At 42.9% G+C, this 27,633-nt stretch overlaps 1 protein-coding gene across 11 annotated transcripts in view; it reads right to left on the bottom strand.

Annotated features, from left to right (window-relative positions):
• Nucleotides 1–997: 997 nt before the first annotated feature.
• The window catches only part of ARFGEF3 (ARFGEF family member 3), a 138,913-nt gene continuing 112,277 nt past the window's right edge, over nucleotides 998–27,633 (bottom strand). For 8 of the 11 annotated variants that reach the window (XM_075924267.1, XM_075924272.1, XM_075924268.1 and 5 more), the window contains 2 exons: nucleotides 25,083–26,304; nucleotides 19,873–22,763 (listed from right to left, as the gene is read on the bottom strand). In XM_075924267.1, the coding sequence (XP_075780382.1) occupies nucleotides 22,572–22,763; nucleotides 25,083–26,304 (1,414 nt within the window). In that variant the 3' untranslated portion in view covers nucleotides 19,873–22,571. Of the gene's footprint in view, nucleotides 1,509–16,381; nucleotides 18,622–19,872; nucleotides 22,764–25,082; nucleotides 26,305–27,633 lie in introns of those variants that run through there. The other 3 variants (XM_075924277.1, XM_075924276.1, XM_075924278.1) reach the window with 3 other exon arrangements.

Here is a 27,633-nt window from a genome sequence, read left to right as displayed (position 1 = left end):
AAGGGACTGAGGTACAGTTGCCCACAGGCCCAGGAGATTTAAAGGGGCCTGGGATTTTTAAAAGGGCCACCCCTGCCACCAGTAGTGCAATGGGACCTCTTGCCCTCATTCTGTATCTCTCCCAGAAGTGGCCAGCGCATCCCTGTGGCCCGTGTGTGTGTGTCTGCTTATGCCAAGTACTGACTCTGCAGTTCCCATTGGCTGGGAAAGGTGGCCAGGGGTACTGACGGGTAGTGCCTGGGAGCAGTGGAATTGGAGATCCCATGGCTCCCTCAGCCTAAGAGCCTGAGGTAAGTGCCAACACTCTGATCCTATCCTGCACCCCAACCCTCTGCCCCAACCCAGAGCTCAGCCCCCCTCCACACCCAAACTCCCTCCAAAGCCCAACCCTCCCTCCACCCCTCTTGCACCTCTTACCTCAGCCGAGAGCCCACATCCCACCTCCAACTTCCCACCAAGATCCTGAACCCTGTACCCCCTCCCACACCCAGAGCTCAACTCTCAGCCAGCACAGGTGCAGCGCCACCCAAATGATTTGCATCCACATTGGTGCAGCTTGTGAGTGGACAGGGAGGGGGGCTCTCATTCACTGTTCTGCCCTGGGGCCCAGAATTGCTATTGGTGGGCCTGCCCTGGCTCAGCTAACTCAGGCTGAGATGTGGTGTTTCTGTGTTTTTTTTTTTTTTTTTTTTTTTCTCCTCCTCCTCCTCCTTCTTTTTCTTTCTTTTTTCTTTTTTTTCTTCTTTTTCTTTTTCACCCCAGGTGAGCATACTAACTCATCCACTCAGGGCCTGATCACATCATCTCCTCCAGCAAAAAGATCTGGATGAGTTAAGCTCATCATCTGTCCAGTTTTTATCCTCTCTGGCAGCAGGAATGAAGACTGAAAAACCCCACCTGCCACAGATCTCTGCCAAGAGTGGAATCTGTTCTGTAAATTTAGATAGAACACATGGACTAACTGTTAACGTAACCCAGTCTCTGTGCAGCACTCAACCATGTTAAAGTTTAGGGTTTGTTAATACAGTCTGCCAAGTACCAGGGCAAACACACCATTAAAAGCCCATTAAACTTTCTTTTAAAGATAAAGACAAGAAGGAAAAACTGTTAAAGCATTTGAAATGTAATGAATGTAAGTTTCATTTTAATTCCACCCCATGTTCCCCTTCCCTTCAGCAGGAGAGAGGTTTTTAGAAGGTGCCCCTCACCTCCTCTTGTTTGGCAGTCTCAGATGGTATCAAAGATGGCAAATATTCTCCTTGTGGGGAAAAGAGAAGTTAGACTGGAGCTGCTGCTGTTTAAAATCTAATCCTGTTTCATCCCATCTGGTAGTTGGGAGTCAGCTGGCAGAGAGGGCCTTTCCTCTCCTCTTGTTTGGTCATGCTAGCTCTCAGAAATTACGCTGAAGAAGGTCCAGTGTTCCAGGAGATGGTGGTCCAGTCCTGACGGTGAAGCTTGTTTCAGTAGCCTTCATGTATTCTTCCGTATTTCCATCCTCAAATCTTTTTCTTTAAGGACACAGAAAAGGAAGAATAGGTAGACTAGCGCACATCTTCTTATCTGGTCCACAAATTAGACCTACTTTCAGACACCAATTTTGGTTCGCTGCTTTCTGATCTCACACTTTCTTGTTGACCAAGCATGAGCTTAACACAGATCTTGAATTACACCTTTTAGTTTATATTAATTCTGTCTTTGTCTCCCTTTCCTACTTTATCCCATCAATGTTTGTTATTCTGAGTTACTGTAACTTCATGGGCAATGTGGGTATAATAGGCCAGGGAAGGCTATTATTTTTTTTTGGGGGGGGGGGGGGGGGGAGTCTCCTGCCCCTTTAAGGGTGGCTATTTTTAACTCCGACTCGTGGCACAGTTTATCAGGCCTAGCACTTTAGCTGTCTTCCCTCCCTTCCCCCTCCCACAACGCTGTACATCTCCTGCCTTTTGCCTTGGAGCAGCCCCCTCAGGAGCCTCTGCTTTCTGTGCAGGGCAGGGAAGGTAGAGGAGGGGGCACTAATGTCATGGTCTGTCCCCCCTCCCCTCCTTCTCAGCCTGTATATTATCTCTACAGAGCAGAGAGGGGGCACAGCAGGACTTCAAATGGAGTTTGCTGGCTGCTTTTGGGAGCGGTGCAGGGCCAGGGCAGGGGTGAGCCTGCCTTACCCCCATTGCACCACCCTCCTGAGGTAAGCAGTGCCTAGCTGGAGTCACATCCCAAAATCATACCCCAGTCATCAACCCCCTCCTGCACCCCAAGCCTCTGCCCTAGCCCTGAGCACTCCTGCATCCAAACACCCTCCTAGAGCCTGCACCTATAACCCCCTCCAGCACCCCAACTGCCTGCTCCAGGGTCAGCTCAGAGCCCCTCTCACACTCCAAATCCTTTATCCAAGACCGGATCCTGCACCTCACCCTTTTGCCCCTGCCTGGTGAAAGTGAGGGAGAGTAGGGGAAGGAGGATGGAGTGAGCAGGGGCGGGGCCTCGGAGAAGCGGCACAAAGGAGGCCTGGCAAGGGTATTTGGGTTTGAGGTAGGTCTTAAATGCAAAACGTGATCTCGTGCCTAAAAAGGTTGGAGACCACGGGCTTAGGGTTTCAGGGGTGCGGGTTGGGGGTAAGTCAGGGCTCTGGTGGTGGTGGGGGCATGAGGGGGAAGGGGCATGGGTATAAGGGGTGGAACTCCATCCACCACCTGAAGGGAGCGCTCCATCCATCACCTTCATGAATTTTTACATGCATTTTAGAGTTGAGATCACAATTAAGGTATGTTTTTAGCCCATTTTTTCTAACCAATCAATACTGGGACAGTTCAGATGTTCCTTTCCGACACTGTTGATTTGGACCCACAAATCGTGAGGTTGGTTCTCCATAACTGCAAACTTATAATTCACTTTTTGGCCATTAGATCCAAATGTTTCTCAGTAATACTGCTTTTCAGGAATCTCTTTGCTGTTATGCAGCTGGTTTTGGATTATTTTCTCTTTGATGTATTAGTTTGCATTTTACCAGGTTGAATCTCAATTTAATTCCTGCCATGTCTCTAATCTCTTTAAGTCCATTTATATTTTCTCTCTTGACTCTCATGAGTGTATGCAATTCTCCTTTACTTTGTATTGTGCATGGATGTAATTAACATGCATTTATATCTCCCTTTCCAGAAATCATTACTGACAACATTTTAATAATGTTTAATGTTTTAATAATGGTTAATTGTTTATTACAGTTTAATTGAGCTCAGTTGTTTTAGCGAGGTCATGCAATGGTCATTGTTGGGTCATGCAATGACCATTGCATGACCTCGCTAAAACAATTGAGCTCAATTAAATGAAGTCATAGCCATTTATGATTCTGCTTTGCCCATAATTTGGTGATTGGTTTTTTATTCCATTTAACAGTACCATTGTTCAAGCCCCTTTGATTTAATTGCTCTAACATAATTTTGTGAAGCAGTGTATCTGCTTTAGCAAAATCCAAGTACAATATCTATTTTACTGTGTTAGGTTTCATTGATCCAGTTTACTGAAATCAGCAGTGAAAGTTATCCTGTCTTCCTAGCATGCTTTATTCATTGCTGGTCCATGCTACTTACTGCTCTTTAGGTCTCTATCTTCTAGCTGCTTGAGGAATAAAACTCCTTTAATTAGTCACCTCATGACTTGATTAGGGATTGAAGTTAGGTGTTGAGTGGAGGTGGACAATAAGCAGCCTGCGGGCTAGACATGGTTCACCAAGGTTAGCCCTTGGCTGGCTGCTGGCACTTGATTTACCTGCATGTCCACAGGTAAAGCCACTTGCTCCTCCTGTTGGCTGTGGGTTGCCACTCTCAGTCAATGGGAGCTGCAGGAAGCAGTGTCCTAGGGATCCACAGCCAACAAAAGATGCAAGCGGCTATACCTGCAGACCCACAGTAAATCACTGGTGGCCCTCCAGAGGCTAACCCTGGTGAACTGTGTTCAGTCTGCGGGCTGCTTATTACCCTAGTATAGCGAGCCAAGATAGCTCGCTCTTTCCCCATTTACTGACTGGAAACAAATCTGCACTTTTACTCTTCTGAAACTAGCCCAGTTCTTCAAGAAGCTTAAAAAAATACCTGATAATGGTTTAATAAGTTCTTCTGCTAGTCTTTTATGACTTGGAATGTGATTCCAGACCAGCAGATACGTATGTATTGACATTTTTCTAGTACTATTTCACAGATTTCTGTAGACTGCTATGTTGTCATTAATGTGGTGATATTTTGTCTATGGTCTAATTTATCTTGTTAAAGAGATGAGCAGTGTTTGAGAAGCTGAGAGGCGGCATTTCCAAAATACTCATGTTAAAGGTACCTAGTATCAATTCTTATACACAAGGGCTGTGTCTACACTGCACCCCTTTTCCTGAAAAGGGATGCAGATTAGACACTTCGGAATTGCAAATGCCACGGGGGATTTAAATATCCCCCGCGGCATTTGCATTTACATGGCTGCTGCTTTTTTCTGGCTTGGGGATAAGCCGGACAAAAGTGCCAGTCTAGACGTGATTCTCCGGAAAATAAGCCCTCTTCCGGAGGATCTCTTATTCCTACTTTCAAGGGAAATTACTTTCAAGTAGGAATAAAAGATCCTCCGGAAAAGGGCTTATTTTCCGGAGAATCACATCTAGACTGGTGCTTTTCTCCGGCTTATCCCCAAGCCGGAAAAAAGCGGCAGCCATGTAAATGCAAATGCTGCGGGGGATATTTAAATCCCCCGCGGCATTTGCAATTCCGAAGTGTCTAATCTGCATTCCTTTTCCGGAAAAGGGGTGCAGTGTAGACACAGCCAAGTAGTAACAATAGTGGTTATGATGAATGTAAACAGTAATGATTACTAAAATAAGCACACTTTTTACTAAGATTGGTAATGGGGATGGATAGGAAGTGATGGGATGCTTTCATTCCCTTCTCAATTTTCTCTTCCCTTTTTCAACCAGAGAAGTAGGATATAGCAATCACACACAGCAGAATTAGAATCTGTCAATATGATCAATCTCATCTAAATCATTTATATGAATGAGGGTTTTTTTAGAATGTTTCAGCAATATGATCAAAGGCTTTTGTTTCTGTTTTTGCAATAGTTGTGCTCCATTTCAGCAATCACCACAATATGTATTGTAACACTTTCTTTTCAAAGGGCTTTAGATACAGCCACTGAATCATCACAAAACTCTTATGAGGTAGACAGGTAGAGAGTTATCTATTAATTATTATCTATTAATCTATCAATAATAAGAGAAAACTGAAGCCCTGGGCCACAGAGACAGTGTCAAAGTAGGAAATAGAAATCCGAAAGGCTTTCGCTCCTAGTCTTGTGCTCAGTCCCCTAGAATGCACCTTTCTTTTTAAAAAATAAGAAAGTTATGCTAAGTCCATGGACTACTGAATCCAGATGGAAGTTTTTGAATTGAAAGATGCATTATTTAACAAAGCACTCACCAATAGGCTCCTGGGAATTCTACTGTTGATTTAATTTAGCAGACTCGGGACTGGAACATCACCCTGATTCAAGCACACACTGTGTACTCTTCCTTGATTTCAAAAGGGCAAACTTCTAAAAAATTAAGGGAATTAGTTGAGAAAGTTGTCTGGACTGAAGAAGTCAAGAATCTGAATTTGGAGGCGGCTTAGAATTTATTTTAAGTCTAAGTTGCCAAAATGATCTGAAGCTTGCATCCTAAGCAAGGGTAAAAATTCAGAGAGGGGTTTCAGACCACGCTGGATGAACAAGCATCTCAAACAGGTGATTAAGAGAAAGCAGAATGCCTACAGGGAATGGAAGATGGCATGGATGAGCAAGGAAAGCTCTCTTGGAGATCAAAAAGAGTAGAGTTCTAGTGAGGATTACCAAAAGCCAAGCAGAGTTGGACCTTGCAAGAGGAAATTAAAACCAATAGTAAAAGGTTCTGTAGCCATATAAATAAAAATAAATTGAGGAAAGAAGAAATGGGACTGCTAAGCACTGAGAGGGATGGGGTGGAGATTAAAGATAATCTAGACATGGCTCAACACCAAAACAAATACTTTGCCTCAGTTTTAAACACGGTTAATGAAGAGCTACAGGTAGTGGCAGGGTGGCCATGGAAACAATACTATGATTCTATAGTGATAGAGATGTAGCCGTGTTAGTCTGGGGGAGCTGAAGCAAAATGCAGGACAATGTAGCACTTTAAAGACTAACAAGATGGTTTATTAGATGATGAGCTTTCGTGGGCCAGACTGGGGAAGTGGGTCTGGCCCACGAAAGTTCATCATCTAATAAACCATCTTGTTAGTCTTTAAAGTGCTATATTGTCCTGCATTTTGCTATGATTCTATAGGCCTATGCTTCTATAGAAAAAAATCCTGAATTGGTGAGGTGGGTGATGAGTGATTTTTTTTTTTTTAACAGGTCTTTCATATACAACACAATTCTATGAAGTTTGCTGATCATTATTCCAAAATAGAATGTGCAGTCGTCACAAAAGAGAGGCATTGGGAAATATCTGTTGCAGTTGGATGTTCCCAAAAACGCTCGCTGTGAGAAGGTTGCACTTGTTGTAAGCATGGCCCTACTGGGTCTCACCAGTGGTCCATCACCCCTAGTTATCTGTCTGTTGACAACAGTCAATAAACACAACTGGCTAATTTATCCATCCTTCATAATCCACAGAGATTAAGGACACCCAGAGCATGAGGTTGCATTCCTGACTAGATCCATACATGACTGACAGCCAAGATATTCTGTTTTTGAACCCGGTTATAGTTTTTGCCTTCACAGCAGCCCCTGATAATGAGTTTCACTAGCTAATGATGCGTTGTGTGAAGTATTCCCTTCTGTTTATTTTAAATCTGCTTCCTGTTAATTTCATGAGGTGTCCCCTGTTCTTGTTCTCAGTGAAGGGATAAATAACATATTCACTCTCTCCACACCAGTCATGATTTTATAGTCTTCCATCATATCCCCCCTTAATTGTATCTTTTCCAAGATCAAAGATCATAATCTTTTTAATTGCTCCTCCTATGGAAGTTATTCCATACCCTGAATCATGTTTGTGTCCCTTCTCTGTACCTTTTCCAGTTATAATGTATATTTTTGAGATGGGGCAACCAGAACTGCATGCAGTATAAAAAGTGTGGGCCTATCATGGATTTATACAACTGCATTGTGATGTTTATTAGGTAATCCTTCTGCCGGGTAGGCCCGGCAGCAACCAGGGCTGGTTTCAATATCTAGGGGTCCATCTCACACAGAACCAGCTCTAGCCCCCACCCAGTAACCTGGGAAATCCACACACCCCTGGGTGCCTCTGAGAGGCAATGCTTCCCTGCTCACAAGCACAGAGTCTGAGTGTAGGAAAGAAACATTTAATGAAACAAAAGACAGAACTATGTAGCACTTAAGCCATCTTGTTAAAGTGTTTAATGAGGTGCCGAGCTTTCGTGGGCCAGACCCACTTCCTCAGATCCATTTGTGGAAGAAAATTGGCACAACCATATATACCAAAGTGATACAATCGAAGAACGCATGTGAAATTGACAAATCAAATTTTAGAACAGAGTGAGGGTGAGGGAGGTTAGTGTCTGTGAGGTAATGACATAGGGGTGATAATAGGGGGAAGTTTCTGTGAGGTAATGACATTAGGGTTGACCTAATGTCATTACCTCACAGACACTAACCTTCCCCTCCACCCCCACTCTGTTCTAAAATTTGATTTGTCAATTTCACATGCGTTCTTTGATTGTATCACTTTGGTATATATGGTCATGCCAATTTTCTTCCACAAATGGATCTGAGGAAGTGGGTCTGGCCCACGAAAGCTCATCACCTAATAAACCATCTTGTTAATCTTTAAAGTGCTACATAGTTTTCTTTTTGTTTCAGCTAGACCCAGACTAACATGGCTGCATCTCTATCACTATTTAATGAAACAGAGAGAGAAGTCATATGGCATTAACTCGGGAAAATACCACAAACAGAGTTCATAGCTCAAACCATGAGCTAAGGCCCCACCCCCTAGCCAAGAATCACCCGAAGTCCCACACCCCAAAAGTCTCTGTTCCTGGTCAGTGCCTCCCGGAGTCCAAAAGTTCACCTGCAGGGTTTTACCTCCCAACCTGGGTGGAAAGGGGGCAGGCGGATTGAGGGGGGCACCTTACGTAGTCTGAGGCCAATGGCCCCATTTCTCAGTAGGGTTCTGCTGCAGTCTTTAACGCAAGCCACTCCACTAGCTGTCTCGGTCCACTCCTACCAGCTGCTCACCGGTCGTCCCCACCAGCCACTCTGCTGGCTTCCTGCCGCCGCTCCTACCGGCTGTGCCGCTGGTCACCTGCTGCCACTCCCACCAGCCGCTCCTACCGGCCGCCCACCAGTCATTCCTGCCAGTCACTTCGCTAGCTGCAACAGGTCTGGCTCCCAGCCAAACCAGTGATTTCAGCTTTTAGTGATTTCAACTCTTTAGCCACCACCTAAACTGGCAAAATATTCCAGCTCCTCATGGAGTCTGTTTTAGGTCTTCCCTTAAAACAAAGGGGCAGGTTGGGCCAGTCTTACAGCTCACACCTAGCAGGTGTGAAGCAGGTTGACTCAAGCCCTTTAACCCTTCCCCCCAGCTCAGTTCACTCAACTCTGGAAGTGGGGAGGCTTGTTCCTCTACAATGATGGTGTTTCTCCTGCAAGCACTAGTGGCATGTTTTACAGTTCCCACATTTAGGGGTAGCATGATTTGTGACCCCGCACAACAGCCCCAAATTATTTACAATACATCACATTCCATTCCAACACTGATCCTCCATCAGCCCTTGCTGAATTGGATTTATATAGCCACACCTCAGATACCTTCTCCTTCCTGGCATGAGCTGTATTTACATATCAACAGTTAATAGTTAATTATCTTGCAGAGCAGGCCCAGGGCAGCTCTCTCCTTTTAGCTGGCTGATAGCAAGCAGCAGTTCAGCCCCTGCTTGCATCTATTTTATTAACTATTCCTTTCCTAATGATTCCTAATATTGTTAGCTTTTTTGACTGCCACTGCATACTGAGTGTGTGTGTGTTCATATGCACCCCATATATTTAGCACTTTTACCAGATGTGATATTAAGTATAAAATTACTTAAAGGACTGATTCTTTATTGGGACAGTTTTCCTATTTAACTGAGAGATGAAGTGATGAAGTAACTTGCAACAAAATTAGCTGCTCCCTGGCCTTGTTGATAGACATGTACTGAGAGTCTCTCACTGATGTACTATTCTTGGTGCCAATATTAATGCAGGCAGCTGCTGCCATTTTTTTCCACCATATTTGATCCACTGGAGGTGTCAGGAGATCTAGAAGGTATCTCTGGCTCCTAGATACTGGCTGTGGTCTAGGAATGCTTTTCTTCCTTTCCAGGCCACATGGCAAGATGTAGCATGGAGAGAACTGCTTGAGGCTTGATGCACATAAGCCTGTTCAAGCAACTCTGCTATGGGAGCAAGGGGGCAGAACCAAGGCCTTGATGTTCTTCAGTTGTTTCCTGCTGTTTTCAAATCTGTGGAAGCATTTGGTTTCGGATGTCTGCCTCCAAGGTAGACAGGACAATGTCCCTCAGCAAGGATGCTTGTCCTCCTGAAAGCATGTGTTGTTTGAAATTCAGTAAGTTTAATTAGAAGAAATGCAAGAGTCTATTCAAAAGGCAGGGCTACTCAACTTTGGAAGCCCCAGGGGGGCCACAATGATACTCACAGCACATATTGAGGGTCGTAATTTAAGTGTGGTTGTATATGCATCCAAATATATATGCAAATAGCTTCTTTCACACTGACAGGCATGAATACAAAGATTAAAGCAAGACTACACAACACACAGGCCCCATTTAAGTCAGTTCTGCTGCTATTAATAAAATGCAATATTTACCTGATTTCCACCCCTATATGACAGCACTTTTAATGAGCAATGACAGTCCAGGAATTTAACTACTAAAATGCATATCAGCAGAAGACCATTATAATGACTACTTTTTTTGTTTTGGCTCCCATCCATGGGCTGTGTTGAGCCCCGCATAAATCCAAACTATACTGCGAGCTGCATGTGGATAGGGTTGCCAGGTGTCCAGTTTTGAACCGGACAGTCTGGTATTTGAGCTTTCTCTCTGGGAAACACACTGAGAAAATACTGGACATAGAAAATACTGGACATTTATAATTAAGTTTTATTATTATCATGAGTATCCATATGTAGTCGTGTACACGCTCATGCAGTGTGAGTGTGTATACTAGCCAGGCAGTACGCAACTACACAGTAGAGAGGAGGGGGGTGGGATGGAAACCCTGGGGCTAGACTTGCCTGTGTGTTTGCCGCGGCCATGTGTGGGATGGGCAGCAACCTGGGATCTGCATGCACCTGGGCCAGCCCAGCTCCCAGCTGTCTGGTCCTGCCCTGCTCCCCCTGATCTCCTCCCAGCTATCCCCGCTCCCCACAACCCTCTCCCGGCCAGTCCTGCTTCCCATCGGCTAGTTCTCCACACACACCCCTCCCCTGCTCCCAATCTGAGATCGTGTGTCCGGTATTTTTTTAAACCATCTGGTAACCCTGCATGTTGAGTAGCCGTGGTCTATAGCAAACTACACTGTGCAGAATTTCCCTTCCCCCTTCTCTCCTAAAATATGAAGAAAATTTGACAGAGTATCTAGAAAAAATGATTAGGCAAGCTACATTTCAAACAGCACCTTGTTTTCTTTTTTCATGGTCGGCTTTGCAAACTAATAATCTTTGATCTCTAGAGCTTCAAGTTGGCCACAAGAGCCTATATGAAGGTATTTAAATTATTTAGTGTTCTTTTAGAAGAAAAGGTAATGTATGCAAGAGAGATGTAAGATCTGCTCTGATGATCACCAGAGCAGCTGGGACTGTACCTGCATAGCAAGATATATCAGAGGGCTTAAACTTCTTGGCTTTTTCAGTGAAGCCCATCGTAATTCAATTCAGGAATCCAATACGTATATTTTTCCCATGAGGGAATTAATTACATTTCTGCGTGGAACGTTTTGACACAAGCACCTTTTGTCACTTTTCTCTCCCTATACGAGATATGCACAGTAGGTTTAGAATTGATTTCCCTCTTGTCCTTCTTCAGTTGATATTGTCACTGGATTGTCCAGCCTTGAAACCACTTTGAATGTTTACCTTTGGTCAGCTTTTGTCTCCTTGATCCTGTGGGCAATAATTTATTTACTAGGGTTCATTTTGGAAATCTCCACCAAATCTTAAGGTATTTTGAATAAGTGGATCACTGCCCAATCCTTTATGTTCACATCACATTTTGAACAGGTCTCACATGGTTGGCTCCAAAGCCTGCGTCTTCTCTTTTTGCTCATATTTTTCCAAATCAGTAGAGTAACACCAGGTCATTATTTAATAGATTAAGTAGAAGCAACCTAAGGTCATCAGTCTGTGACTCGGGATTTGGGAAGAATTCATTACTTCACAACAAGAATGTTCTGTCAACTTCCTTCTGTTGTTTATAAAATTAAAGCAGAAAGAACAATATTTAGAAATGTCCATTGTCTAGCAAAATAACTAATCAAAACCATACCAATAAAGCTGATAGTATTTCTTGTTTGGGGTAATGTTCATTTTAACATTGCTTTGACACTATTTGCTTTCCATTATATTTTAATTCATGTGGCTGGATATGAAGGTGCCTTTGCCCTGGAAACAACAAGTTTGCAATTATCTTCTTGATAACATGGATCATTCATTTCCATAACAGCCATTACTTTTATGGCAAACTAAAGCGATTTGGGGAGATTCCTTGGTTGTGAGGGCTATTGTTCCTACTAACTTTCTTGTATATATTTGTTACATTTATAGTTAATTTTTAATTCAGCATGTTATGTAGCTGTATTGTGATATATTTTAAAGACTCCCTCCCTCCCTCCCTCCCCCGCCCTTTCTGATGAAAGGAATAGAATAAAACAATGAAATACTGTTTCTGAAGATTAAAAATCACAAAGAATAATGCACAAATAGCAATGTGGACATTCTGGATGAAGCTATGAAGCTTAGGTGTTTGGATGGGTTTGAGAGACCAAGCTTTTGCCTGAGCCAAATGTCATATTACTATTTTGAATGTGCTAGGTAGAACCCTGCTAGTGTAAGTCTACTTATGCTAGGTGTGTGCCTGGCTCCCAGCTGCAGCATAGACATAGATAACTGCCCCATGAAGACCCTGCGATCATGAAATAAAAAGGTACCTAGTGAGTGTTGGTCCTGGGACTACATGAACTAGTTACCTTTCAGTTGGCTTTCCTCTGCAGCATGGGGTCATTTGCAGGCTTAAACTAGTGTGATCAGTAGGTTCTCTAAAATGTCGGAGGGGTAGCTGAGTTAGTCTGTAACTGGAAAAACAAAAAATAGTCTTGCAGCACCTTAGAGACTAACAAAACATGTAGCTGGTATCACGAGCTTTTGTGGGCACAACCCACTTCTTCAGATGAATGGAATTAGTCTTTAAGTAGATTCTCTGTAACTTGAAGTCTCTCTAAACCATGTTTTGAGGTATTCCATAGCCAGAGGCTGGGATCTGGGGGATGGGGGGGGGGGGGGGGGAGGCGGCACCAGTCACATGCCCGTTCAGCCTGGAGAAGGTCCAGAACAACCCCTTCTGCTTGAAGTCCTGCCATTGCCCCACCTCCATCCCTCCTCCTCCTACCTCCAGCCAAAGCTGCCTGAGGGACGAGCAAGGCCAGAGGGCTGCTGCTGGCACGTCCCCTGCACTCACCAGCAGTGAGGTGGGAAGTGCAGCCATGTGGCTCTAGCTTGTGCTGCTCTCTGGCTGCACCATGCTGCTTTGCTTCTGGAGAGTGCTGGGGTGATCCTGCCTCCTCCCTGGGAACAGAACAGATGTAGAGCAGCAAGAGCTGGGCTGCTTTGTTGCGCTTTCCCTGCTGATTGCTGGCTAGTCCCTCCTGCCTTGAGATGCCTCCTATTCTTGCCCCCCCCCCCCCCATATACATGTTGCCCCTGTCAGTAACTCAGCCGCAGGCTAGTGATGTGTTACAGGAATGAACAAGCAAGGATCTATGCCCAGTAAAGTACAGGAGGTCACGCTATGTTCATGATGGTCCTTTTAGGGAAATGCCTTAATTTTCTATCCGTGTAGTTGTATCCTTTATGGCATGCGTGTTGGGCTAAATCAGGAGGGGCAGTCGTATGGAAATTCACAATATTGCAATAAACTGATTTACTTGACCAAGTGGAACTACATTTTCCCAGTTCCTACGCTGGATATAGAACCTCCAAAGGGCACCACTGCATCTTCTTCAGTCTTTAGCCAGGTTCAAACTCAGTGTCGTAAATGTTACCCAGACTGAGTTTTGTTATATTTTGAAACCATATTGAGGGGTATCTTGAGAGTGACTCAGCAAAGGTGGTTGGAATATGGATGGAAGGAAATAGGAATCACTCTGGAAGGAAGGCCTTTAACCCTGCATCTTGATCTTAGAACTAGTCTGTGTTAGTGAGTTGTAAAAAGTGGGCTCCATTTCTGTTCTGCTCACAAACCAGGACACAGTTGTACAGATGGATAGGAATGCTCCAAAACAGAGCACAATGACGCACAGAGCAGAATTTCCTATTCTGGAAACTGAGAGCACAGTCATGTATGCAACCCCTACATTTGCATCTCGCAGAACTAACATTAAAACTAAAATTATAGCATTTACAAGGAAAAATGAGTAGCTGATGATAAATCTGCACAACTGAACAAAACAGGTAATGTATGCTACAGCACTCTAGTGTGTTAGCAACGTGAGAATCAGGCAGCTACAAATAAGAGAATGTATAGTTGGTGAAAGGATTAAGTAAAGTAGTCTCATATAGATGAGCTAATGGGAAGTTTTGTTCACCAGTCAATTAATAAAAGCCAAAGCAATGCATTAAGTTTGTATTTTTCTTGTGCTTGGTTTATGAGCTCACCAACTCTGCTGAAGGACACACAGTGCTTGAGGTTAAAAAACCTTACCTATTAAATATTTATCACAGCCACTTTCCTGACAAAACGGCTGGAATTTAAGCCAATGCATGGAGGAAGTACAAGTGCCTTCTGTGCAATTGAAAGAAATCTGATACTTTCTATTTTGTGTGCAGTGCAATTTAAGGTGGACCTGATCCTGCCCTCACTGGCCTACACCCAAGGTTATACCACTGATGTGAATGGTGGAAAAACCAGAGCAAGTGAGAAAGCAGGTCTTGTAGAGAAGGAAGTCACTCTCCCCTGAAAAAGAGGAATTGCACTTCCTATGTTGGTTATCCAGTAGTCATTTTGCTCCGGCAACACTGTTTAGGAGGAAATGAAGATAATCTAATTGGAGTTCCATGACCATGTTAGGCAGCAGGAAATCTGGTGGACTACATTTGATACCTCTTCCTCCTCTGAGTATCTTCCCCCCCCCCCCCCCAGCAAACTCAATAACCATTACATTTTGCATCCACAACAGGTTATAGAAGGTTTCTTTTACTGTCGTGACATGAAATTATCTGGTACTTTAGCAACCTGTGTTCTCAAGTTGCCATAGATCTAAATTCAAAGAATTAGCAAGAAGTGTGTGTGTGTGTGTGTGTGTTGTTTGAGCATGTATTTGGTTGCTGAGTGTAACAGTCTAGTTAAATACAAATTAGATTTGCTAAATATGTGTTAAATTATAGCTGGGGTTTTCAAAAACTGGCTAGGATATGTAGGGTAAAAGTGCCTAAATAACTTAGCCTCCCATTTTCAAAATGAACAAATAGTTCCAAAGATATTCAGGCACCTAAACATAAAGCGTAGGTGCCTTGTGGGCTTTTCAAAAGCATCTTTGCAGGTTAGGTGCCTAACTCCCATTTAAATCATAAGAATGGCCATACTTGGTCAGACCAAAGGTCTATCTAGCCCAGTATCCTCTCTTCCAACAGTGGCCAATGCCAGATACCTCCGAGGGAATGAACAGAACAGGTAATCAAGTGATCCCTCTCCTGTTATCCATTTCTTGCCCTTGACAGAGGCTAGAGACACCATTCCCACACATTCTGGCTTGGTCGTAACCTCCATGAATGTATTTAGTTTTTTTTTTTTTTTTTTTTTTTTTTTGAACCCTGTTAAATTCCTGGTCTTCACAACATCCTCTAGCAAGGAGTTCTACAGGTTGACACTGTGCTGAATGAAGAAAAACTTCCTTTTGCTTGTTTTAAACTTGCTAACTATTAATTTCATTTGGTGACCCCAAGCTTGTATGTTATGAGAACAAGTAAATAACTTTTTCTTCTTCTCTTTCTCCATATCTGTCATGGTTTTATAGATCTCCTATCATATCCCCCCTTAGTCTCCTCTTTTCTAAGATGAAAAGTCCTGGTCTTTTTAATCTCTCTCTATATGGCTCCTGTTCCAAACCCCTAATAATTTTTGTTGCCCTTTTCTGAATCTTTTCCAGTGCAGATATATCTTTTTTGAGATGAGGCAATCATAGCTATATGCAGTATTCAAGATGTGGGTGTACCATGGATTTATATAAAGACAATAAGATATTCTCTGTCTTATTCACTATCCTTTTATATAATGATTCCTAACATTCTATTTGCTTTTTTGACTGCCGCTGCATATTGAGTGGATGCTTTCAGAAAACTATCCACAATGACACCAAGATCTCTCTAGTTTTGTGAGATCCTTTTGAAGCTCTTCATAGTCTACTTTTTTTTAACTATCTTGAGCAGTTTAGTATCATCTGCAAATTTTGCTACCTCACTCTTACTCCTTTCTCTAGATCGTTTACAAATAGGTTGAATATGATTGGTCCCAGTACAGACTCTTGGGGGACACCACTAGTTACCTCTCTCTCCATTCTGAAAATTGACTATTTATTCTAACCCTGTGTTTCCTGTCTTTTAACCAGTTATCAATCCACAAGAGGACCTTCCCACTTATCCCATAACAACTAACTTTACTTAAGAGCCTTTGATGAGGGATCTTGTCAATGGCTTTCTGGAAATCTAAGTACATTATATCCACTGGATCCCTTTTGCACGTGCTTGTTGACACCCTCAAAGAACTTTAATAAGGCACGATTTCCCTTTACAGAAACTATGTTGACTTTTCCCCAACAAATTATGTTCATCAAAGCCCAAGGGTTCTCATTGAGTTAAATGGGAGTTGGGCACCTGTCCTACTTTTGAACATTCCACAAGGTGTCTGTTTGCATTTCTAGGCATGTAAACATTTTGTCCCTTTTGAAGATGGGTTTCGCGGTAAAATTTTCAAACGTGTCTCAGTCTCAACATCTAAATAACAAGTATTCCATGGTGCCCCTACTCTGCTGCTTCAGTTGACTGACCTGTGAAAGGATCGTATAACTGCCAAAAAGAAAATTTAGATACTTTTTTTTTGCATTTTGCTTCTTTATTCTACAACACAAGCAACATTAAATACAGTTTATAATTTGTTTTAAAATATTTTCCTTTCTGAATTCAGTTTGAATAATATATACACAAAATACATTTTGCAAGCCAGCTTACAGCCCCCTGTTGGGCAATGGACACACAACCAAACAAACATTGCGGCACAAAAGAACACACAGGTATGAGGCAGTGTTGCTTCTCTAAAGGACACAAAGAAAGATAGGAGACAAGATATGTGGGAATCACAGCTAGCTGAGCATTAGGGCTTAGATCCTTGAAGATATTTAGGTACCTAATGTCAATGTCTGTCTACCTTTTGAGGACCTGGGTGTGGATCATTGTGTGAGAACTGTTTAGAATGTAAACCAAATGTACTAACTTCCTTCACAAGGCTAGTTAGTCTGTGGAAAATTATCAGAGGCTCCTTATGAACATATGACCACGAAGGTGTACTCCTGGGATTAGTGTTTCTTGTAGTAAGATGCTTGTTAGGGCAGTCATCACCATGGGAATACTCTAGTCAAATCTCACAATCACTTTCAAACAGGAAAGAGATAGATCTTTGGCATAGTTTTAAGATGGCAAATGGAGGATCAACTCCCTTTGGCTTTATTTTCTATTCATTGTAGAAGGGGGAAAAGAGGTAGGGTGCTCTAGTCTGTTACAACGTCATACGTGGTAAACACACACAATTAGGGGAACTGCAAGCACAGATTCCAAGGCCCATGAAGCAATGTGTTGTGACTAACTCCCAGGCTACATCTACACTGTCCCCTTTTTCGGAAGGGGCATGCTAATTTTCAGCTTCGGAATAGGGAAATCCCCGGGGGATTTAAATATCCCCCGCGGGATTTAAATAAAGATGTCCGCCGCTTTTTTTCCGGCTTGGGGAAAAGCCGGAAAAAAGCGTCTAGACTGGCCCGATCCTCCGGAATAAAGCCCTATTCCGGAGGATCTCTTATTCCTACTTTGAAAGTATTTCCCTATTCCGAAGCTGAAAATTAGCATGCCCCTTCCGAAAAATGGGACAGTGTAGACGTAGCCCCACTGTATCCCCTCATTGTGCAGGACCTGCTCATGTAGTGACAGAGAACTGCAGCAGCCTTCACTCTGTCCTTCTCATCGCCTCTGTGTAGAATCGTGTGTTTGCCACGCAGCTAGGCTCCAAGAAGTGGTCAAAGCCATTTTGATTATGGCACATTGGTTCATTCACCATTCAAAGCTAATCACCTGCACCCTCTTACCAGCGCAGCTATTGTTCATTTCAGTCACTGCTTGTTGAATGATGGTGGTTTCTTAGCTCAGCCCAAATTTGGGACAGAGAAAAAAATGTTGAATAGGAAGTCTGAGTCCAAGAACGTTTTCATGATGCGGGGTTTTTTTTGGCTAAAGAAACTATTACCTGATTCAGTGGTTCTGATGCTCAGTTCTTTATAACAGCAAAAATTAGTGTGCCAAATAAGGGTCTAAAATGAAGGGCAGCTTAGAGGTATGATCCCATGCCCTGGTTCGATAGTGCATTGCTCTAGTTTTATTCCAGTGCAATGCCAGAGACTTGCAAAAAGATGTCGATTTTTCTCCCCTAAAACTTTTAGCCTGAGCCTCTGAATATAAATACATATTTATTTTACACAGTCATTACAAAAGGAGAACTTTGCAGCACTCCTTTATTTGTCTTTTTATGGCCAAAGCAAAACCACTTTGGGCCAAAGCGCTTGCCTGTTCGTCTGGTACATTAGGACACTGTGGTGAGGAATGGGTCTGGTGGAGTGTGTGTGTTCCAAGTTGAGGCATTAATTACACTAAATTGGAGTGAGCCTGTCAGGCGTCGTCGTCAGCGATCTGATCAACACATTTATGCAACTGGGACTGGAGTATTGCCAGTAATGGTTGCTAAAGAAATCCTATGAGTAGTAGCCTCATGAGCTTTTAAGGAATGTGGAAGGTGTGGGGGAAAATGCATCCTTTGCAGCACAGTGATACTGTTTACATAACATGGCATACAAGTGCAATGTTTGATTTTATGTAATCTTGACCTCTTTTGCAATTGCTAGGTTTTTTTTTTTTTTTTAAAGTGAATGTCAGTATTCATTTCTTTAAAATCCAAAGTGTTTCTGAAAACTGGAGTGGGGGAATCCTCAAATTTCATGAGCTGCTCTAGAACGAGGGCCTGTATACCTCCAAAAGGTCTTTGAGATGCCTTGCAACCTCCTGAGAACCTGAAAAGGTAAGCCAGATAAGGGTTTGATCTTGATTCATTCAGACTTCAGTAGTGCAGAACTGTGTCCTAAGTGCTGCAAGGAGATACAAATCTCAAGAAGCGCATAGTACTGGCCTTATCTCTTGCATGCTTAAAGGAGGTGTGCATCAAGGGCCACATCTCGTTAGGGTTCCTCTCCTGTGAACCCACCAGGAGTTGTGCCTCTTTTTTTAATCAAAAGAGAACTCATGATGAATGGTAAAGCATGCAGTGGGGGCATGCTGCATATGAAACGGCTTAACTCTGGTGAATGCACTGCATCAGTACAGGTGGCAGTGGTACAATTCTCTACTGTAGGCTATTTTTCTTCATTTTGGATCTATGTGCACAGCTCATGAGTTTCAAAGCTGAATCTGGAATCTTCAATTTGTTTTGCTGAAGGAGCAGAAAATCTGAGGAGGGGCTCTGAGCTTTTAGCAGTTGTTTCAACAAAAACCACAGCGGGTATATTTTAAACAATATGAAGAGGTTCTACACACAAAATCTCATTAACAAACAATACCCAGGACCACCATGCAACACTTGAAAAATGTTCCCTTAAAGTTCAACTTGACAGGACAGCCTTATAAAAGCACTGCATATTTAAATTTAAAATCACCTTCAAAACAGGAAAAAGAACAAAACAGTTTCATGGCATCTCATTAGAGCACAGGAGCAGTTTCTTTCACTGACAAAATGGAGAAAACTTTTCATAATTTACTGCATATTATTTACAAAGGTGCAGAAGCTGGCAGAACTTGTACATTCATTGTCTTCTTTCCAATTAAAAACAAACACACACAAATGTGTGACACAAAAAAATAGAAATAAACACAGAAGCAAGTCAGGTAAAGTATCCAGTTTTTAACCAGAGCTACAAAGTACTGAATCTGTCTGTAAAGAATTATAAACCAGGCTGATTTTAAAGGCTGTTATGAATGCGCCAATTAAACTAGTAATATCACCGCCTCGTGCTATTATCCTAGCACAGCTTGAAATATAAACTTTGGTGTTTTCTGTAGGACTCACGTGTGAAAGAGGATACTTTCATTTAAGTGGAAATCAAACCGTGTCTGCTCCACAAAAGAATGTGTACCCATACACATCGGTAGGCAACATCAGTTTTACTATTACTACCTGACTAGTATGCAGTTCTTTCTAAAAGCCAAGACCTTGCATTTTCTACAATTGTTTCTTTAAGCTTTTCCCCAAATTATTTTTGTGTGGTGTGTTTTGTTTTGTTTTTTTTAAACTGACTAGAGTTAGAGTAATTTCTGGGAATCTGAGGTGCTCCTCATACATCAGCTGATTGCTTAAGTTTTACAGTCACATTTTACTATTTTAAAAATGTTTTTCGTCCATTCTAGAGCTATATCAATACATGACACAGTGAATCTACTGTGTGTAAATTTCATTGTCTAAAGCAATAGAATTTCTCTAATCTTTACAATAGTATGTATTGTTTATGCTAATTAAAAAAAAATCAGCTGAAGCATGCATGTAAAGCTTCTGATGTCACTTGGCTTTAATTTTGGAACAAAAGCCCTAGTTCAGGACAGACTATTTAATCACTATGGGGTGCAGTTTTGCAGCTGTATTGGGCCCATGATATTAGAGACACAAGGTGGATGAGAGAGGGTTTTTTTGTAAATATAAATTTTTTGTAAATATATTTTTGTCCAGCAAATTGTGTGATTAAGTAAGCAGAGAATACTGTAGCATGACACCTTGGCTTGCAAGCAGATAGGAAAAAACACAGGCAGTATAGCAAGTTGGTGTGGGTTGTAGTGCAGAGGGTGTGAATCTAACTTACCATGTGGACCAGCCCTCTGTTACATGGATGGCGGGAGAGGGAGGACAACAGTAGCTTTAATCCACCTTTGTATGCCCCACATTTTAGGTTTTACAGCTGTGCGCCGGACCCCTGGTGTGTAACTTACACTCTATTCCTTCAATCAGGACATGTGAAGCAGGAACTGGCCATAGCATTGTGCAATCCAGACATGTCCCTGATCCTGCCCCGCACACTAGATGACTGGGAGGAAGATATGGGGAGAGCTCTTGTATTACCTCTACAGTGGTTAGAGAGGGGCTACCATCAGGGGGCCATTTCTTCCCTCTGTAAACCTATCTGAGCCGTAGCATAATGGAGAATTAGCATGCGTTTGCTTTTTTTGCTGGAGTTCATCGTGCCTCATCAAGCTTTCTACACAAATTATTCATGAAATTATTCCAAAGTACTAAGAGTTTATCAGAAACGTAGACCCCGATCCTGTAAAATCAGCACAGGAGAACCTTGTGCTATATTTAAAAGGTGTGCCACTCCAATGGGGTTCCTTGCAGAATCAACATGTTCTTGCTGGCTGAGGTTCATTTTTTTTGAAATGAGGAGCATTTGCATTGTTGTACACCAGTAAAGGCAGAAACTATACACTGGTGAACTCTGCTCAAGCTGAGGGTGCAGGGAACTCAGTCTGAGGCACCTTTTCTGACCAGCTGAGGGTAACACTGCCAGCTCTTTTCCAATTTGACTCCTGTGAACAAGTGGTACAGGTGGGGAAAGAGGGATGTGTGTATATATAGCTGCAAATGACGGGGATCCACAGAGCTACAGCAAACAGGGTGCACACATGAGACTACCTTCTTATGTGACAACATGCAAGCCAATTCTATGTATAAGGCGCTGATGTATATCGTATAGTATTCCCATCATGTGTGATTGAATGCGAGGGTTTGCCTCAATTCTGTTTTGCAGATTGTAATTTAACTCACTAGTGCATATTCTTCACAGAACTACCACTGACCTCAGTGGGAGTAACGGATGTGGAATGAATGGAATAGTGTCTGCACTGTGGATTGGTGGAGAGGATTGTGCTGTATGTGTGGCTGATAGTAGGTTGGAGAGGAGACCTGGCAATTCCACCTTTCTTCAAGCCATACCAAATATGTTAGCAGAAAAAAGTGCCCACTATCCCAAGGCTGTGCTACAGTAGCCTCTCTTACGCAGAGCTGACTTTTTCCTTTGTCTGGTTTACAGCAGGGATCTTCCTAAGGTACAATGAAAAGCAGCCACACAAAGCCCCAGGCTTAAAATTTTAATGACTACTAAGCAGCGAGGGCAGTACTACGTTTGGATATGTAAGAATCCTTAGGGTGTCTGTTTTCCCAGATCTGTGTTTTGGTTTCAAATGGAAAATATAAAGAGTACCACTAGCAACCAACCAACCACTTCCCTCTGGCTTCCCTTTTTGTACCCTTACCTTTTTCCTCACAGTTATTCCGTTATCTAAATGTGTGACTTAGGTGATCCAATTGTCTACAAACTGGGCTTTCAAGCACAACAATCAACTCTTGTACTTAAAGTGCCATCTCTATCCACCAATTATTGAATCCTCTGAACCTTCAATTACTGGGGTCCATAATATTACAGGTTCAAAAAATGGAGGCCATGTAAGACCAGTCTGATCATTTTGGTCCTAAATCTTGGGAATTAAAGAGTCACGTGAGATCCATTTAGTGAATACAGTTGCTTTCACCTCAACTCCATCCACACAGATGTTCTTCTCCATCTATTTTTTCCTCACTTCAGAAGCATTCATACACAGTCCTACCGTTCACAGATGAAAATACCTAATATGACATTTACTGAGCCATTATATATCAGCCTGATTTACTAACAATTTTCAGATTCATCACTTGGTTTCATTTCATGCTACTTAATGTGAACTGTAGAACATCCTTTGTTAGTGTGAGACTGACACACACAATCTTAAGTGGGTAGGGGACATGAAGAGCCTGTTATTTCAGAATTTATCACCACCAATGGGCAATGTATGTGTAGCTCCATCCCTGTTACTTTCAGAAACGGTATTGTTTGTATATCTGTAAAAGCCTTGGATTCCTTCTTCTCTTGTTAATGAAAATTTCCTTTTACACAATGATATCATAGACCCTTCCCACTCTTCCCAGCCATTCTCTCACAGCCTGACGGACACGGATGTCGGTCACGTGACAAGTGAGCTGACTGATACAGGGGAACACGGCTGGCTGGAGGGCTGTGAATATTTGGTCTGGCAGGGTCTGAATCTGGTTGAGAACTGTCAGCACCATGTTAGTCCATGCCTAAAACAAATTTGAAAAACATAATTTGCTGTACAGAATCAGAAAACATCCATATAAATAGTCACCGGACTAGCATATTATGGGCATCAATTTGCTACCTGTGGCACCATTATAAATCAGTAGTAGTAATAGTCAGAGGAGTTACATTGGGGTATTACTGATGTAACTGACATGAGAAGCAGGCTTTTTGTCTCAATCCCACTCTACATCTTAAAACCAGACTTTTTTCCCCAACCTTTCATACCATTAGAATCCTTGTTGTTGTTAAAATCTGGAGCCTCCTTTCTCCCCTTCCCCCCCCCCAAAAAAGAGAAAAAGGGTTCTGTGAAGGACCTTTTTCTCCTTTCAACTCAAACTAAGCTGAACATGTTGCAAAGGGGAACAGTCACAGGAGATTTAATAAGGGGTTAAGATGAATGGACCTTCTCTTCACTGAAAGACTCATAAGGCATGTCTATACTCGCAAGAAGATCGATGTCCCGGAGGTCAATCTTCTAGCATTCCATTAGTGGGTCTAATACAGACCTCTAAATCAAATGCCAAGGGCACTCCTATTGGTGTTCAGTACTCCTTGTTCGGCAAAGCCACCCGCTGTATGGATACCACATGGCTCGGCTTAAGGTAAACCAACTCCACCTATGCATTTTGCTTAGTTGGAGTCGTGTACCTTAAGCTAACCTGCCTGGTCTAGTGTAAACCAGGCCTTAAAGAGCTCTACAAACTACACTGTCATTAGGTAAGGGTCAGGTTGTAATGGAGAGGAAGGAAGCCCTCCATAGCTGTGCAACCAGGTGCCTAAAGCCAGCTTGAGAAACAGCCTGCGTGAAGAAAACTGGCAGCTGTCAGAGTCTGGAACTTGGTTCTAATTGTCCTGGGGTAGGAGAGGAGAGATGATAGTCTTTTCTGACCCAAGAGATCATGAAGGAAGATTGTTGAGGGTGCCTAGTTTTTGCACAGCTGTGTCTTTGGCCCTGGCACTCAGTGCGTGTGCTAAAGGGAGACACAAAGGGCTTCATCTTTTTGGAGATGCAGCAAAGTACATTCCAGGAGGGTAATCTCAACAGATGGTGTATGAGTTAATCCCATTGATTTTAGAAATTGCTTGCACTTTCTGGAGAGAACAGTCTCCTCTTGGGTCACATTATATGGTAAAAGAAAGACTATGACCGCAGGAAAAATCCAGAACGATGCTAGCATGTTTCCCACTCATGCCATTTTATATATAAGGTATTTAGGCTGAACAGTGAGTGTATCACCATTATATTGTTTCTTTGTATATACTGTCCTATCACAAAATGACCACAAGTCCAAAGTTTGGTGCCTGTAGTGTCGGTCCCTACTTAGGGGGTGCAAATGGTAATTAGTCACCAGTTCAATATTGCTATTCTGAAATTGACAAAAGCAGCAATTTGATTACAAGAGCATTGGAAGTACAGCCCTACTTGAATTGCAGGATGACTGTCAAATATTTGGCTGAGTTGTGGACAAGACATGAAAAAATTACAGAAAAGTAATAATGGATCTTTCTTAATTGCTATAATTCAGAAAAGTCAGAGAAGACCCATTCGTTTAGGAAAAAGTTGCTGGAACAATAAAACACTTGAGTATTGTATTATGCCTGCTTTTTTTTTTATCTAAAATTTTTCTGCAATTATATTACAGGTATTAATGCATGGGGGCTGATGATGGTAGCCCCAGCTTCTACCAGTTTGACTGCCCATATTTATTGCAAACCTCAATGTTTGCAAAACTGTGGTCTGTATAAAGTAAGCTAATTAAAATAAAAACTGCTGTGGAAGTTTAATATTGTAGAATTTTCAATTTCTGCAATATCACAAATAAAGGCCTTAAACATCAGATGTCAGACAACTGGCAACATTTCCGAAAGCACCAAAGGCTATGTCTGTACTGCAGCTGGCGTGTGTGAATTCCAAACCAGGTAGACGCTGAGTTCTAGTGCATTAGCCTCAAGATGAGCCACTGCAAATGTGTCTACCTGCGCTGGGAATTGTACCACCCTAAGTGACTTAGAAACCTAAGTTTCATTTTCAACAAAGGCTACTAATTAGCTACATTACTTTTGAAAATGGGACATAAGCTTGCAAGTCACTTAAGCGCTTCACAAAATTTTACCAAATAGCTCCCATTCCAATTTCACTGAAGTCTCTGACTATTGTGCCACCGAATACTCTTTCTCTGATCTGATCATGATGTAGGAACACATCAATCCTAGTTTGTAGGGATACTCCTAGACATTTTGGTTTAGTCGTTTCTACCCCTTTTGGTGGTATTCTGCCATAATCTGCCAATGTAACTTACCTGGATTTGTGCCTCTGCATCTCGCACAGATATGTTCAGGGAGCTGACTGTAGATCCTGAGCGTGGTCGCTTCTCTTGCCTCAAGATCTCTGGGCCAGCACTGAAGGAATGCCTCATTTGGCCCTGGTCCACCAGATGCTGCGGTCGCTGGGGGAGTGGTGAATCCTGCCCCCTCGAGCCCAGGAACTCTCCCTTCTTTTCCACTTTGACATCTTTGGTGAAAGAAGTCAAGCTTTGCTGCTGCTTCCTTTTCTTATACTCTGTCATGAGTTTGGAGATAGTTTTATCAGTGGCTATTGTGTAGATTTTGTTGCCAGCACTCTCCCACCATTCTTTTTTCCTGGCTTGGTCTTTTTTCTCTATTTTAGGGCTCAATGGTGGGAGTACCAGCATTTCTCCAGTCCCTCCCCTGGGAGTCAGATTGTCTAAGTGGTCCCTAATTTGACTTCTGTCATCTTCTGAAGGTGTATCTTTTCCAGACAGCCCTCCGGTTGATGGGGTGGAGGTTTCAGATTGAAAGGATGGTAGGATGAAAAAAGGGTCCCCTTTGAAAACTGGAGGTTCCTCCACAGTATTCTCCAAGTCCAGATGCATTTGGATGTAGTTGTTACAGAGTTCCATGCATAGCTTGTGAAGCCTTTTGATTAACCAAGCCCAGTCTGCATTGCTCACCGGCTGAACACTCAAAGATGGTATTCTAGCTCTCCATTGTCTCTTTTCCTTCCCTCTTGGGGGGCTGACTTGGGCAGTTTCCTCAAAAATGTCTTCATCTTCTGAAGAGCATTGCTGGGAAGAGTCTGTGCTTCTTTCGTCATCCTCAAACAGGATCTTCTTCACCTGCTCTGCAGTCATGTTCTCCTGGTTTGTCAGTATAGCACAGACCAAGGCATGGAAGTAAATGTTAAAGCTCATTGCTGACTGGCGATACAAGTTGGCAGCTCCACTAATGCCAGACACTTTTTTCAGCAAGCACTTCAACCCAGGCCGTGTGTCAAACTCTCTGGCTGTCCGATAGGAATCCAGCAGTAAGTCAAAGATGACAGCCAAATTCTGCATGGAAATGTACCCGAGGAAGCCAGCCAGTTTGTTTTCTGGCACTTGTATTGTCTTGTCATCTATGTGAGAGGGGCCCTTCACAAACTCTTCCAACAAGATATCATACAAATTTTGGAGCAGCACTTGATGAGACAACAGACTCACCACTATTGTCCTGAAAGGGATACTTGATGTCAAGAGAGGGGGAGGGGAAAAAAAAGGGGGGGGAGGGGATTATGAACTGTTAATTTATAATTCACATGTTACTGTTTTACTGAGTTACAGCAATACACTGCATTTTAAAATGAGCCATGAAAGCTACACAATCCTGCAAATCTTTGCTTCAGTAGCCTTGACTCTCATTTGAAGTCTCGTTTATTACGATCTATTGGATAAGGATGCGGAGCAAAAGTTTTCTGGATCGGGTCCTATTCAAAATGTAATGAGTATTTCAATACTGTAGTATGCCTTTGCTACTTTTGTAGCCTTTGGGCACGTTTGACATCAGCTGTGGGATCAAATATTTTCTTTCAGTATCAATAACTAAGCTTACTTAGGAAGACTGTAGACTAATATGTCAGCATCTCCTGATTTTTGCTTTGCTTAGGTCCTTGTACTTTCTTCTCTCCTTATTGCGCTTTGATTAAATTCATATAGAGGAGTGGCAAGCTTCCTGCCACTAGAGAGAGCCAAAGCTCAGCTTTGCCATGGCAGATCTGACTAGACACAAACTGACTAATTCCTGGTTTCCATTTCCCCTGTAGTAGGGCCAAGAACCTCTTTAAAAGCTTCCCAGAGCAGCTGGACACTAACTATAAGGAATGTGGTGGAGACAGCATAGAAGCTCTTGTTCTAAAGCAGATTGGTTGAATATAGGAACAGATTCCTATATATCTCTAATATGGAATGGAAAATATAGTATCCCCCCTAATGGGTATTATTCCCAGACTTGTGTATATACAGGCAGTCCCCGGGTTACGTACAAGATAGGGACTGTAGGTTTGTTCTTAAGTTGAATCTGTATGTAAGTCGGAACTGGCGTCCAGATTCAGCCGCTGCTGAAACTGATCAGTTTCAACAGCGGCTGAATCTGGACGCCAGTTCTGACTTACATACAGATTCAACTTAAGAACCCCAGGCATCCCCAAGTCAGCTGCTGCTGAAACTGATCAGCGGCTGATTCTAGGAAGCCCGGGGCAGGGGCTTCCTGTAGTCAGCCACTGGTCAGTTTCAGCAGCGGCTGACTTGGGGATGCCTGGGGCAGAGCAGCTGGGGTGCTGCTGGGTTGGTCCAGTAGCGCCGCCGCTCCTCGGCGCTACTGGACCAACCCAGCAGCACCCAAGCTGCTCTGCCCCAGGCGTCCTGATTCAGCCGCTGCTGAATCTGACCAGCAGTGGCTGAATCAGACCAGCAGTGGCTGAATCAGGAGCCTGGGGCAGAACAGCTGGGGTGCTGCCCGGTTGGTCCAGTAGCGCCCAGAGCGGCGCTACAGGACCAACTGGCAGCGCCCCAGCTG

Source organism: Pelodiscus sinensis, chromosome 3, assembly GCF_049634645.1.
Source record: "Pelodiscus sinensis isolate JC-2024 chromosome 3, ASM4963464v1, whole genome shotgun sequence".
Lineage (NCBI taxonomy): Eukaryota > Metazoa > Chordata > Testudines > Trionychidae > Pelodiscus > Pelodiscus sinensis.
The sequence above is the reverse complement of the archived record's forward strand: the minus strand, read 5'-3'. Positions and strand labels throughout refer to the sequence as shown.